Source organism: Cydia pomonella, chromosome 10 (assembly GCF_033807575.1).
Source record: "Cydia pomonella isolate Wapato2018A chromosome 10, ilCydPomo1, whole genome shotgun sequence".
NCBI classification, from domain to species: Eukaryota; Metazoa; Arthropoda; class Insecta; order Lepidoptera; family Tortricidae; genus Cydia; species Cydia pomonella.
This window is the reverse complement of record NC_084712.1, coordinates 18,070,497-18,084,612: the sequence shown is the minus strand read 5'-3', so window position 1 is coordinate 18,084,612 and position 14,116 is coordinate 18,070,497. Positions and strand designations below refer to the sequence as shown.

Genomic DNA, 14,116 nt, shown 5'->3' with positions numbered 1-14,116 from the left:
GGAGTCCATAGAAGCTAGTCACACATCCAAGAAGAGTTCAGTTTATTACGAATCGTAATCATTACGTTGGCTACGCGGCGAGATATTCTATAGTCTTCTATAGGGCTAAAGTGTTTGTTTAAATTTTCTGCTTTAGGCTACATGATCAGACCCTCCTACACGTTAGTGAGCGTGGCTGAACTTTGGTGGGCATCATCTGCTTATTAGCTTAAAGTGAACAATAATAATAATTATATTAATGGTAGCAGATCCTCGAATGCACACAGTCTCTATATTCGCAATCATAAAATATTGTACTCGTATCTATCTAACGTTTAGCTCACCTATCGCTCAGCTGAATAACACTCATATGGAACAGCTGACAGATCTCCACACACGCGGTACACAAATCCTGTTGAACGCCTTCGATCTTGGAAATGAACATCTGCGCTACACGCTCCAAGGCTTCGGGGGGCCAGGCTGTGAACCTGTAAATAATTAATGCTGATATCTTAACATAACTGGACAGTTTATCCGAAGTTCGCGTACGAACGCTGCTCTTTATGTTTTTCCAAATATGTTAAGAAGCAGTCTTGGTGTGATCCTGTAAATTTTTTAAGCCTGTACCCTTAAGAGATAACTTCGCGTACTCTAGAATACAAATAGGTATGTTACCAGTCGATGGTGCAGCAGTTGATAAGCGAAGGGAACATCCGCAGTCTGTTCCTGAATGAGTCACCGATCGGTGACATGGCCATCACAATGCGAAGGTTCGCCTTCACGCGCTCCACGTAGAATCCGAACATGGCTAACGGGGTCGTCTCCATTTTCCTGCCCTGTTTGACAAATTTACTTACATTTATCAGAAAACAGTTCAGTCTTTTTCCTCGAAAAAGTGGTCTTTAGACACTTAGAAGCAGGTCATGAAACAAAACAAGCACACTTCGCGCTGTAAGTACATAATTTACGGTCTTAGGAAGCGAAAAAGTGTACGCTGCGAATAAACCCAGCACCCACTTAGCAGTCTTCGGGTTGCTCCGGCAGCGTAAGGCGTATCTAACGACGCCGAGGCATTATTTACCTGAAGACGCCGAGGAAATCTCCAGGATGATTCGGCAGTCTTTGGAGTGCTTCGGCAGCGTAAAGCGTAACGAAAGAAGCCGAGGCAGTCTTCGGGAAGCTTCGTCAGTCTTCGAAGTGAAGATCCACGTTTGCTTGGATCTCGTGTTGGAACTGTATGTCTCCTACCGTGCTTATTGCAGACCCGTAAACTATTAACATTAAGGGCTAGTTGCTTCAACCACAATTGATGGACAACGGCAATCAGCAGTGAACTATGACATGTCCCACACAATAAAATTTTGCGGGCGATTTAACGGTAACAAACGGTTTTGTGCAACCCACTCTAATTGAACTATATCTAGAAATTTTTAGATAGCAGCCGATGCGTGTTGTGATTCCTTACCGATTCCCTCACAGCAGCCTGCATTTTGTCCAGAATTTCCACCTTCTCGTCCATTCCATAAAGATTCGGAATATCTCCGGTATTCAGCAGCATGTTTATGTCTTCAACCATACCTTCGTACATGATCTGAAATTGCATTTGAAAATAATTGATTACGAACGTGAATATTATTTATAGGATTAAATAGGCTTCTTCATTTTCGATGTCGTCTTAACAACAGGTTCTAAAATCACCTCTAGTGCAATCATGGACAGATGAAAATTTCTCATGCTGTATTTACTAAATAGAAAGAGGCAGGACTTTGTTTTTCTTCAACAAAAGTGTCTTGCCTGGTTATCTGCGAACAGGAAGACCAGCGGCTTGCCGATGATGCCGGCCTTCATTAGCATCTTCCGTATATCGTCTCGCCATTCGTTTTGGCCGTACACGCGCGAGATCTCGATCTGGATCACGTTCATCTCAAGGATGCTGGCCGCGAGCTTGACGGCGCTGCTGCGCCCGCTGCCGCCGACGCCAACGAGCAGTAGATTACCTAGTGCGGAAATAGAGAATGAAAAATCTCTCTTTTATTAAAGGAACGAAATATAACTTGGATTACGTAGTACCCACACAATGGAATCTTGATGATTTAAATCTAGTTTAGTAAAGTGAATATAATAATTTTATCTCATGTTAACGATATAAGATAAGATAAAATTATATTTCCTTCTCTCTGGACCACTTTGAAGAAAATCAACTCTACTCGTAATGGAACAAGAAACAACGCCCTCAAAGGCCAATGCCCTTCATAAGATGAAAACACATTTTTGGCGTTTTTCTTGAGATTCATGTTATCGGGGCTCTGCTGTGTAATAACTTTTAATTTTATTCAAGATAACTTTTATACTCAGGCCAAATTATTATCCAAGTCTCTATCTTCTGAGGCGACCATATAGTCAGCAAGGCTTGCGATGTTACAGTTTTCTGTAATTTCTACACCGCATACTTCACGCATAGAAAAGGAACTTTAAGATTAACAAACTAGCATGGACCATCTTACCGTTATCCTGCAATAGCACCCGAGTGCACCGGGATATATGATCCAACGCGTATCGGAACATGACCAGTGCCATAGGCGACGAGGAGACAACGTTGTATTCTTCCAGGTAGTACTCCATCTTCACCGCCATGTCGTCGAGGTTCGTCACCTAGGAGACAATATCAAGGCCCAGGATAACCACAGAACAAAACGTGGTTTTGACAGCAAATCAAGTTGTCTGTCCCTAATGGCTGTGTCGCAAGACGCTTTCATTTTCTCTCTCACTATTCAATTAATTGACTCAATTGAACATATATACAGTGTGGAATAAAATAAAAGTGCCCTAAAATCTTAAGGCAGCTATTTTACTTAATTGAAATGTTCTTTCATTTTTTTACATAAATAAAACTGCATTCAAATATTTTTTTCAATTAGCTTGTCTCGCCGGGGACGACTGAAAATAAATAAAAAACATTCGCTAATTTATTCCACTAGTCGATACGGTTAATGTTAATGTTAAAATTACTCCAAGAAACATTAGTTCTTACACTCGTCTGTCGTGCAAAATATCCATAAAATCGAATATTTAGTATTTTTAATTTTTAGTCGGTTCGATTCCCGTGCGAGATGTTTAATGCGGAAGGTTTTAAGGTACTTTCCCTCCAGGGCGCATTATTTTTTTCCACACTGTACACGGTGTTTTTTTTTAAAGTCCGTTAATTTCAAGTGTGCATTCCTGAGCTTTAATTAAGTAACTTTCTCAAAGAAACCGGTATTCTAATTTACTCCATTGTGGAGATAATCTATCTTCTTCTTTTTCTTCTTCCTCGCGTTGTCCCGGCATTTTGCCACGGCTCATGGGAGCCTAGGGTCCGCTTGACAAGGAATCCTCAGAATTGGCGTAGGATAATCTATGATATATTTTTATCTGATAAAGCCCCTACGAGCGTGTACACTTGCCTTAGAGCCTGGTTACATATTGATTAGTGTTTAGTATGTGCTTCTAAGCCCAAGGTGTAGGTATCTCGGACAATCGATATTCGAAATGTCATTGATATGTCAAAGTTTTCAATTGTTTGGTGGATTTAAATAATAATGTCCGTGTTACAACAACGCTATTAATTACTTTTTACGAAAAGAGTTAAAAAAAATAACTGTGCCATTACAGAGCTTAACTTGAGTTTTCATATTAGAAAGAGATGTGAGGAAGAATAAGTTTTTGGCAAAATAATTATTTACGCTACAAGTGCAGAAAATAGGACAAGAGTTGCAAATTACCTATTCGCACGTGTATCGTACAATGTTTTACAGTACACATGGCTCTTTAAAGTTTCGACATATGCACGGAAAGCGCTCGTTCCCGCACGCGTGCGAGAAATAGCACCATATGTACTGTAAATCATCAGATCAACTTCATTACATCATAATATTGCATTGCCAAATTACAAACTTGAAATCAGGAAGTGGGTCAAATTTATCTTTTAATATTTGACCTACACTAACAAAATAACATACCTACATCCTAACAGGGCAAAAAAAAGCTTGTGATGAAATTTTGTAGGCTAACAATTTTCAAATCACCTGGTCATAAATTTTCGGATCGGCATCAGGTTCCATATAGTTCCCAAAGAACACATTGGTGGCATGGTTGTTGTTCAGTTTCTCTCCGTCCGGTACGTAACCCATCTCCGTCATCACCTGGTCCATGTGCACGCGGTAGTTGCCGTAGACTGCTTTGTAAACTACGTCGAATAGCTTTTGCCTGAAGAAAGACTGCCAGATAATTTGTATTCAAGATTCAATACACTATAATTATTACTCTATTTATTTTCCTTCTTATTTTAGGTTTTTTATAACATTAATATAAAAGTAAAATACAAAAACACATACCAAAACAATACTAAAACATATAAACATATTATAAAAACCTAACCTAGGGTGCCGCCCGCAGCGGGGCAGGGCCCAAGCTGCCGGTGGTCAGGGCCGCAGAGAGAGGAACCGACGTACTATACGCGCCGTGTCCAAGATTACCGCCTTCTACATCTGCCCCTCGATTATTACTATAATTATTTGTGTCGTTTTCGAGCAAAGGGTGCCACGATGTCGCTAGCCATAAGCACGCCCTGACAGATTATTCGTATAAAGATACGAGCAAATTTCGTCCTTATGGTAAGCTGTATACAGTCTCTAAATGTCGAATTACAAATATACGAGTAAACAACAAATACTAAAAATCGTTAGAGATGTAAATAAAAGTGTCTAAGTGTCAGAGATAAAATATAATTTTAAAAAACGATCATTAAAATATCCTTGTTGTAAAGGGTCTCCAAGACTTGAATTCTTACATAAATGTGATGTTCTCAAGCAAAAGGTACCACATTGTCGCTTACCATAAGGACGAAATTTGCTCGTACCTTTATACGAATAACCTGTCAGAGCGTACTACTAAAGTATCTAATATTTTATTGATTTTTTTTTGTTATTGTATTTTGTTATTTTTATTGATTGTGAAAATTTGACATGTAAAAGTGCCCCTGTGGCCTATTTGCTGAATAAATGTTTGTTCGTTTGTTTATAGACACGCGCCTACGGTACACGCGGTACGGTTTGGGCTGACATGGTACTTATGAATTTATTTTATTTTTCTACGACTCGTAGTTTGTATCTGGATGTTAAAAGTAGTATTTTGGTGAGCTTGTAGTTTTGTTCCGGTAGAATTTCTTTGATCTGCTTACATGTGTTCATTTCGGCCCAGTAGTTACGTGCAGTTGTTCGTGATGTTGGTCTAGCTGGTTTTGTATGTAGGATACTGGTAGGGGATTGGTTCGGGTCCATGTGCCAGTGTTTCTGAACCATTTCTGGCCAGTTAATCTACTGCATCATTGACATTCTGGTTACTTCAACTACTGTAACGAAAGCTTTTAGAACGTACTGCGATTCATTTGCGGTTTCTTTTTGCGTGCCGTTCGTTGCGTGCGTGCGCTTATGAAGCATGCCATACGTTACACTTTTTGCGGTTCCGAAACCGCAAGAAATTAATCGCAGTGCGTTCTAAACTAAAGCGAACAATAACAAAGCAAACCTGTCAGCATCATCAATCAGCCTGTCATAAAACACCCTGTACGTCTCATGCATCCACAGCAGCACCAGTTTATTCATGTCCTTCATGTGAGTCGAAGGCACCAATAGGACGCCCTTGATAACTCGCGCGAAGTCTCGCAAGTTGAAGAGGTAGTGGCATTTGCTGGGCGTCGGGAGGAACTGGACGGTCACGGTTTTGTATACTTCCATTGTCGCTGATACCACGTTCTGTTGAAAAAGTTAGGAGTAAGGAGCTTTCTAGGGTTCCGTACTCAAATAGGAACCCGCTTTGCTCAGTTAGTGTTAGCAAGCTAAAATTTGGCACAAATTTATAAACAGTGACGCCGCCAAAACATAAAAATAAAATATATTTCTAGGGTGGCTCCCCGACACGAACAGTGGGGATGTTTTTTTTTTCGCTTCAACCCTATAGTATGGAGTGTCGTTGGATAGGTCTTTCAAAACGAACATGGGTCTTTAAGAACCATAGGTCCAAAAATGATGACAAAAATCGTCAAAGTAAAGCTTAGTAAAAAAAAACAAGGAAAACTGTAGCAAACTCTTAATTGGCCGACATAGAAGCTATGGGACATATTTTTGAGCATCTTGTGTGCACCCATATTTTAACACTTAACTGTTCATACCTACGTACTTGGGAGAATCAACTTTTTAGCGTCACTCGTTGCCATGGTTACGATTAGTTGTCCAGGGGACAAAAGTTCATTGAAATACTGATTTTATGGTACTTAAATGTATCAAACTTGCGTTTTTGTGGTCGTTATAACCAATGTTCATAATGGGCCACCTACTAAGCATGTTAATAGAACGGCATATAACGTCTCTTCACACAAACTGTGCCACTGTTGTCCCTTGGACAACGGGACAGGATAACAAAACAAAAAAAGTTGATTCACCCACTTACGATGTAGGTACAGCTATTCGAGTACATCGTACATGTTTTGCGATCGTCACGAATAAATGTATTTTACCTTTATTTTATCATCTATGCAAAACTTCTGCCCTAGGTTAGTCTTATTTTTAAATCTCACGTTTCGTTTTAGTTCAGGCTCTAGGCCTCAGCTAGGCGTAAGTCTGTATTTAGGTATATCAGTCACCGAAGGCGGATGTTGCACTTACCTTACTTAACCGCATAAGAGTATCATTAAAGCCTTTGCTGAAGTGCCAGTCCATGATGGTGACGAAGATCTTGTTAAGAGTGTTGTCTTCGAAGGAATCCAGGGCTATCAGTATCGTATGCCGAGTCAGTCGCCAGGAGATGAGATTGGAGCCTCCGCCGGGGGGGAGCATGGCTGAGACGAACAACTGGCAAGAAATATAGAGACAATCAGAAAAGAGAGTAGTTTCACGTGATTCAGCAATCTCTATAATAATCTTTTTATGGTAAAATAAAATTAAATGATCAGCAAGAAAATATGTATCCATAAACCCTTTTGTAACTAAAAAATCGTCACGCGTCAGATTTACTTCTCGACTGGCGCGTCAACACCACTCAGGAAAAAAACAACACGGCTGAAATTTTCAGTACAGCAGACTATATCACTTTACTCCTTCGTGGTTCTCTCGCGCGAAGAAAGCTTAAATAAACTACATAAACACAATCTCTTGTGGTTCAACAGGTCGACTCCTACTTGCCCATCTCCTAGAGTAGATCGTCCAGTGTCCGTGGTCTATACACTGCCGGATCAGCTCCAGCGGAGTACCCGTACCCGTCGCCCTCTTTCTGCAGCATACGGAGGTCATCCATGAGTACATACTGGGGATATACTCGTACTACTTACCACGTCAACCACCTCTTGTTTAACCATCTCCTTAAGGTCGTACCAGTGGCCATGGTCTATCCACTGCCGGATTAGCTCCAGTGGAGGTTGGGCTCCGTACACCTCTTTTTGTGGCATGCTGAGGTCGTCTACGAAAAGGACGCACTAGGAAAAACAAGTTACTATCAAAAATACATATAATACGATTTGTTATGAAACGGTTAAGAGTAAAAATTAATAAATATAACTAAAGTAGTACCTTAAGTGGATAAGGTAACAATACCACCGTAATACGTGATACGAAAACCTATATTAGTTATAGTAATTATACACAAACTGTGACAAAATAAACCAAAGAAAACTTATGAGACGAAAAACTTCCTGAATAACCTGCTGAAGCTGAAGAGAAAAAGAAGTGTACAGGGTAATATTGGTAGATACTTTTACATTACATACCTTTTTGTTCATGGACGGTCCATATACACCTTTCCGCCGTCTATCGACTTTGGACATAATAATATCTTGCGTCTAGAAAAAAAAACATTTCTTTAAATACTTTAATTTAGCTTTGAAGCCTCAAAGCATTAAGTTCAGATCAAGGCTTGATTCACAATACTCACAAGGTGTATAATGACGACCATAGTAGTAATAAAGTTTCCTCTATAGAAAATGGGCAAGAGGCCTTGTATGTAAAATGGAGTTCAATACAAATGGCAATAATGTAAACAAATCCATTTACCTTCATTACTTCGTAGGCTAGCACTTTTTAAGGACAACCTAGTACTTAGCAACAGGTTATATGCATAAATCTTTTATACATTTTTAATTTAAACAAATGTTAATTATGAATATTTCAGTGGAAACAAGCTTAATAAATATGCTAGATTATATGTCAAATGCTAACAAATATGGTTACATTATTTGAAACTATTGAACTCCACTTTCGAGGCATTAGCTACTAGGTCATAATCATCTACTGTAGAATACGTAAGTGAGACCTTTACCTGATTAGCAGTGGTCCTAGCGGAGAAGTTAATGGTATTGGTGATATATCTCTCCTTGGGCAGCGACAGCAGGAAGTTCAGCACGAGCGAAGACTTGCCGGTACCAGTGGGGCCCACGAGGAGGATGGGGATCTTGGACTGCACCATCTTGGACACGAAGTAGCGCAGACATGCGTTCTCGTTCGTCAGGATTATGAGGTCGTTCACCTATAAGCAATGTTAAAGTAATCGTCCCCATTTGATATTTAATAGCAGTGGTGTAAGTATGTCTGAGGTCAGAAAAACCCTGTTGTGAATTAATCAGCGGGGCTATTGTAGAATCGTCCTGAATAATTCGATATCTTTAGATATTTCCTGTGCTGCTCACAGCTCCGTAGTCTGGTAGCTTCGTAGTGGGGGCTCGGATGCCCATAGCATTTTGGTCACATTACAACCCTACAATTAAGATATGGTAAAATGAAAAGCGTACTTATGGTAAGCTATACAGAATAAAGTTTCCAGAGTGGACTAACAAAAGTAGCGTCTATAAGAGTTTATATGTTATCATCATAATCATCATTTATTCAGTATAAAATTACCTTGGCGTTCGCTGCAATTTGTCCCTCTTTCTCCAACTCCATCCAAGGTATCCAGGTCCCGTTATTTCTCTTATCATATACGTAGTCATACACCGTATCCTTGTCACCGAATAGCTGGTTCTTAGTAAGCTTGAAAGATTTTGGTTTAGGGTACGTCGCATTTTGCCCGTCCAAGAGTTTGCGGAAGTAAACGTCAAAAGATTTGCGGCTATCACCTAAGAAAGATTGTAAAGAGAATAACATGACATTACGATTTAAATTAATAACTAGTGGCAATATATAAACCTGTTATTATTTGCAAATAGGTTTCTCACATTTCAGCAAATGTTTATGTTCGACTTAAATCAAGCACGTACTTCCAGAAAATATATGTATGTAAGGATAACAGACCTTCCAAGAACTTCAGAAAAGTAAATTAGTATAATAAGGTAATCAGAGGGACTATTTCAGTCGAAAATGGGCAGGATCTTGGTGCCGATTCAGATTTATATCTTGATAAACCCTTGTATTGCTTTCTGGTGGTATGGTGCTCACTTGTAAGCGTAGGACACAGGCCCCACAGCAGAGAGAACACGAAGGTACACTGCAGCCACATGGTGCTGAACTGGTTCTCGTTCTCCAGCAGACAAGTCAAAAGGCGAGTGAATGACTGAAATAAAACAACCCATGAACAACTTAAAAAGGTGAAAATTGCACCGGAAAATTAACAGTTCACATAGCTGGACTATTTTAACATACACGCACACACACAGGCACAGGCGTCTTCTCATTGGTTAAAGAGGGTTTGAGCTATAGTCCCTGAACCCCAAGCTAGCCTTCACTTAGAAACTTCATGGGCACCTTATGGAATTCAATTTTTTTATCAATCATCGCAGAGAATCCTTCAGGCAGAGAATTTTAAAAACTTACGAAAAACTGATGTATCTCGCCGACGGAGACGAAGTGGTTGCACTTAACGCTCATGAAGTCAAAGATGGCCGGCACGAGCCAGTCGATCAGTTCCATGATCAGGTCGAACTGCTCCGGGATCAGCTTCTTGCTGAGCCACGTGTTGTATGACGCTAGGAAAGCGCGCCACCCTGGACAAAAATATAATGCCAGCTTTACAAATTCGTCGAAACTGATCAATCGGAGAAGGGCTAGACGAGACGTGATAGATTGTCTTGACGTAGTAGTCATAGTCATGTCAAAACAACGGCATTAAAAGTTAATAAATGATTTAACTGAATGGTTCCTATCTCGTAGTCTTGAAGTAATTTTGTCAAATTTCCGTTAGTCCTAAAGATATATTTTAATGAAATGATAAATAATATCTCAAATAAGTCACAAAATGTGGCGTGGCGCATCATTACTTTTATGATAGGAAAGAGGCGACATTGCCAAACTATAAAAGACTGTAAGAGATGTTGTTTAGCTAAATTTTACAGTACGGCTGTGACATTGGCATGAGATAGTAACGTCACTTTCTCGAGTCCAATTAATCGCGCTCGTGAAATTGTAATTGGTTGTCTGTACCTAGCTGTTCAGGCTCCATGTAGATCATCCCGCATCGAGATACGGTGGCCGGGGAGGCAAACTCCAAATCAGCCGGTTCAAATATCAAATTCATTTTATTTGTCATCTGTAAAAATAGAAAAATTACAACTCTACCCGGAAGTATTTTTCTTTTAGGTTATATCTCATGAGGTTCAGATATTATTGCCATGATACTGGCAATTACATTGCGATAGATTTTCAACAATCGGGTGGGGCAGACAAATTGTAGACAAGAACTCGACCTATCAATGTGATAGAAAGAAGCTCGTTTTTGAGAACAGGAAACCTTTAGATTGAATTGAAACGTGCCTGAATGATCTCGCCGCTCATGAGGCACAGCTTCTTGTTGTCGTCCAGCACGGTGTTCATGTTCTCGATCCACACGGCATCCACGGGCCCGTCGAACAGGATCCACTTGCGGTCGCGGGTTATGGACATGGCGTACTCTCTGAACGCTATCGCTAGTACACCGTCAGACCTGAATAAATAGAAAATAAAAGTCACGTGACTATTTCCATGGATTATTTAAGTTTCGATTGGCATTTCTATCATCGATTGTCAGTTTAGCTATAATAATCATAGGCGGAAATAAATTCTTATGTGACAAGTGCCTCTCATTAGAAAGACTAAAAATGCAGAGAGTCAATATACTTAGAGACTTGAAAGAGACTGTTCTTTAAAATTATAAAAAAAAAGTTTCGACTTAACGCAAAAGACTAATTGAGGCATTCTGAATATTTTAACCTAATCAAAAACTGTAACCAAATTCGTACTTCAAATTGAATAGCTGTTGTAGACGGCGCTGTACAGACAAAGATATTATAAGTATTATACAATATGCGGTAAGTCTGGTTGACATTGGACAAGCAAGTCAGCGCCATGTATCTCAGCGTTCAAACTAAGAGAATCGTGTCTCCTTTTTAGATTATAGGCACATCTCGCATGCTATCAATCAACTATTTAAAAATAACAGGTTGAACAGGTAGCGGAGAATTCTCTCCTTACAACTCTAAATGTCTATTCACCTTCCAGTAATCAGAGCTTTCTCTGCTCAGTAGACGACTATCTTGTACACGAATATCTTCCTACCTTACAGAAGGCCCACAACAACCATGTTAGGACCTTACTTACCACTCATGCGAAGCAGGATCAAAGCATCCATACAACTGGCCCATAGTAATCGCTTTCGGATTGATAATCCTGTATATGGCGCCGAACTCCTTGTGACGCGGTGGAGGTTTTGTCAATTGTAGAGCTCGGAGGGCGTCCGCTAGTGTTTGGTAGGCCTGGGTCTTCCCGCCCATCGGTGGGCCTACCACCATGAAGCCGTGGCGTACTAACATCATCTCATAAATCTGTGCGGAAAAAGGAACATTGTGATTGATATTCGATTCAGGGATCTTCTTCTTCCGCGTATGAACAAAAAACTTTGGATTCTAGGGTAACTTTATTTGACGGTTTGTAGGTAAACATATATGCTGTATAATTTTGTATGTATAACCTATTCCGGAAGTCCGGACTACTATACAGTTATTTTTATGTTTTCATTGCTAGGTTAGGAACCTGTTTATAACCTAGTTGGGCTAGCAGGTAACATTCAGCCTATGTTTTATTAATTGAAAGACGCTATTTAATATACAATGTCTTGCAAAAGTATGCATGCAATCATAATCTTCAACGACAAAAATAAAGATTTGAGAACGAAAGACGACTTAATATTTACTCCATAGAAAGCTGGAAGTACAGGGTGTCCGGTGCGAGATTTAGGATTTCAGATTCAAATAAGTATCGAGTGCGGAGGAGATGCGGGATTAGTGATTACATAGTAACAATTGATTACTGGCCAGCAGAGCAGCGACAGCAGCGTGCATATGCTATTGAGGTATATCAAACCAACTTTTTCATTTAATACCGAGATTAGAATCCACGATTACTGACCACCAGACTTCTATTCTTAAATTGTATATATTAGCAGTGTATGAGGCATAATACATTTTTGCAAAAAATATATACAACAATGTACATATGGTGGACTTAATGCCAAAAGGCATTTCTACACGTCAACTATAGGGCCTAACAGAGACACGTACAATCGGTACAGAAAGAAATTTCTATTTAATGAATTTAAAAAAATCAAGCTTTACTTATGAACTATAGAATAGAAGAAGCTTTATTCTAAAACGCTTAATTTAAACATAACTAATAGCACTGACATAGTATCATTATAAAGCGTCACTGAAATGGTCTCGACTCAGCTTCATGTCGAGGAACCTTTGGGGACCCCGACGCTGGTCTTCCGTGGAAATCTTTCCGAGAGAGCACAACTACAAGCTATACAAATTAAAGAGAATACTACTAATAATTAATTCATTTAATTTATTTTTGTAATCATTTATTATGTTTGTAGCTGCTAAATTTGTTATTTAATCTATTTTTAGTATTTTTTTGTAATGTGTCTTATGGGTTGTTTTTTACTACAAACTCACACACACACACTCACACACTTCACTAGCTCAGTGACCCAAACAGGATCTTGGCCTCTGACACAAGAGAGCGCCACTCTGCCCTATCCTGCGCCACTTCACGCCAGTTGGGTATTCCGAGGGCGAACAGGTCTTTTAGGACTTCGTCACTCCAGCGGTATCTGGGACGCCCAGACGGACGTTTTCCACCCGGGTGCCCCAAATACGCTCTTCTCACGGCACGATCCTCTCCTGTCCTCTCTAGGTTTGTATACTACAAACTATACAAATTAAATATAATTGTATGTAAATTTATTTGCAAGAGAGTTAAATTATTAAAATTATATACCCACAATAAAACTGTAACAACTATTGAGCTGTACAGTAACATTCATACTTGACTTACTAATAAAATTAGTTCCACAAAGAAAGAAACATGTAAGTACACAAAAGAATTAGCACAGACTTCTAATTACGGTTTTTCTGTACATTTAAAATGTATTTTTTTAGATTAACTTTAACTGAATTCACTGAAAATGAGTTTCTAAGAGGAGGCGGTATATTGTTCCAGCATTTCGTAGCAGAGTATTTGAAGCTGCCACGGCTGAAATGCGGCGGTGATGTATCGTGGACAAAGTAAACGAGTAGCTCCCCTAATACGCCTTTGTGAAAAAGTTAATTTTTCGTATAGATATGGTGGCGTCATTGTCCTTACAATGCCAAAAAGCATACAGGCTAAATGCACTGTACGTCGTGACTCCATATTCCCATCCTACATATATTACTTTTACTCCATACTACAAATTATATTACTTACATAAAATAGTACATTACGATACAAGTGCGAAAAATAGGAAATTCGAAACGAGTGGCGGTAAATTAAAACACGACCGAAGGGAGTGTTTTAAATCGAAACGAGTTGCGAATTACCTATTCGCACATGTATCGTACAACGTTTTACAGTACATATGGCCCATTAAATGTTCGACACAGTAACGTAATATGCTAATTATCGCACTAGTGCGGTAAAGTAGCAGCATATGTACTGTAAAATATATTTTTCACTTAATACCGCAAGACGTAAGTGTTGCATGAATTTCTAAACATGCGGTAAAGGTTGTAGGAGTGCGTACGCTGCAAAGTTCGACATTTAGAAAAAGTCATTTTCAAAAAATGAAATCCCCATTCATCTTCTTTTCATAAAAAGAAGTAGTA

At 39.4% G+C, this 14,116-nt stretch overlaps 1 protein-coding gene across 1 annotated transcript in view; it reads right to left on the bottom strand.

The window, feature by feature from the left end:
- Positions 1–14,116, bottom strand: part of LOC133522329 (dynein axonemal heavy chain 3) — a 78,306-nt gene that overhangs the window by 30,955 nt on the left and 33,235 nt on the right. The window contains exons 29-45 of the mRNA XM_061857653.1: positions 11,571–11,794; positions 10,749–10,917; positions 10,419–10,524; positions 9,813–9,982; positions 9,438–9,552; positions 8,904–9,118; positions 8,326–8,532; positions 7,778–7,849; positions 7,343–7,486; positions 6,681–6,866; positions 5,545–5,771; positions 4,044–4,224; positions 2,484–2,631; positions 1,774–1,976; positions 1,445–1,570; positions 655–815; positions 324–467 (exon numbers count right to left, since the gene is read on the bottom strand). Coding sequence (XP_061713637.1) covers positions 324–467; positions 655–815; positions 1,445–1,570; positions 1,774–1,976; positions 2,484–2,631; positions 4,044–4,224; positions 5,545–5,771; positions 6,681–6,866; positions 7,343–7,486; positions 7,778–7,849; positions 8,326–8,532; positions 8,904–9,118; positions 9,438–9,552; positions 9,813–9,982; positions 10,419–10,524; positions 10,749–10,917; positions 11,571–11,794 — 2,798 coding nt within the window. The remainder of the gene's footprint in view (positions 1–323; positions 468–654; positions 816–1,444; positions 1,571–1,773; positions 1,977–2,483; positions 2,632–4,043; positions 4,225–5,544; positions 5,772–6,680; positions 6,867–7,342; positions 7,487–7,777; positions 7,850–8,325; positions 8,533–8,903; positions 9,119–9,437; positions 9,553–9,812; positions 9,983–10,418; positions 10,525–10,748; positions 10,918–11,570; positions 11,795–14,116) is intronic.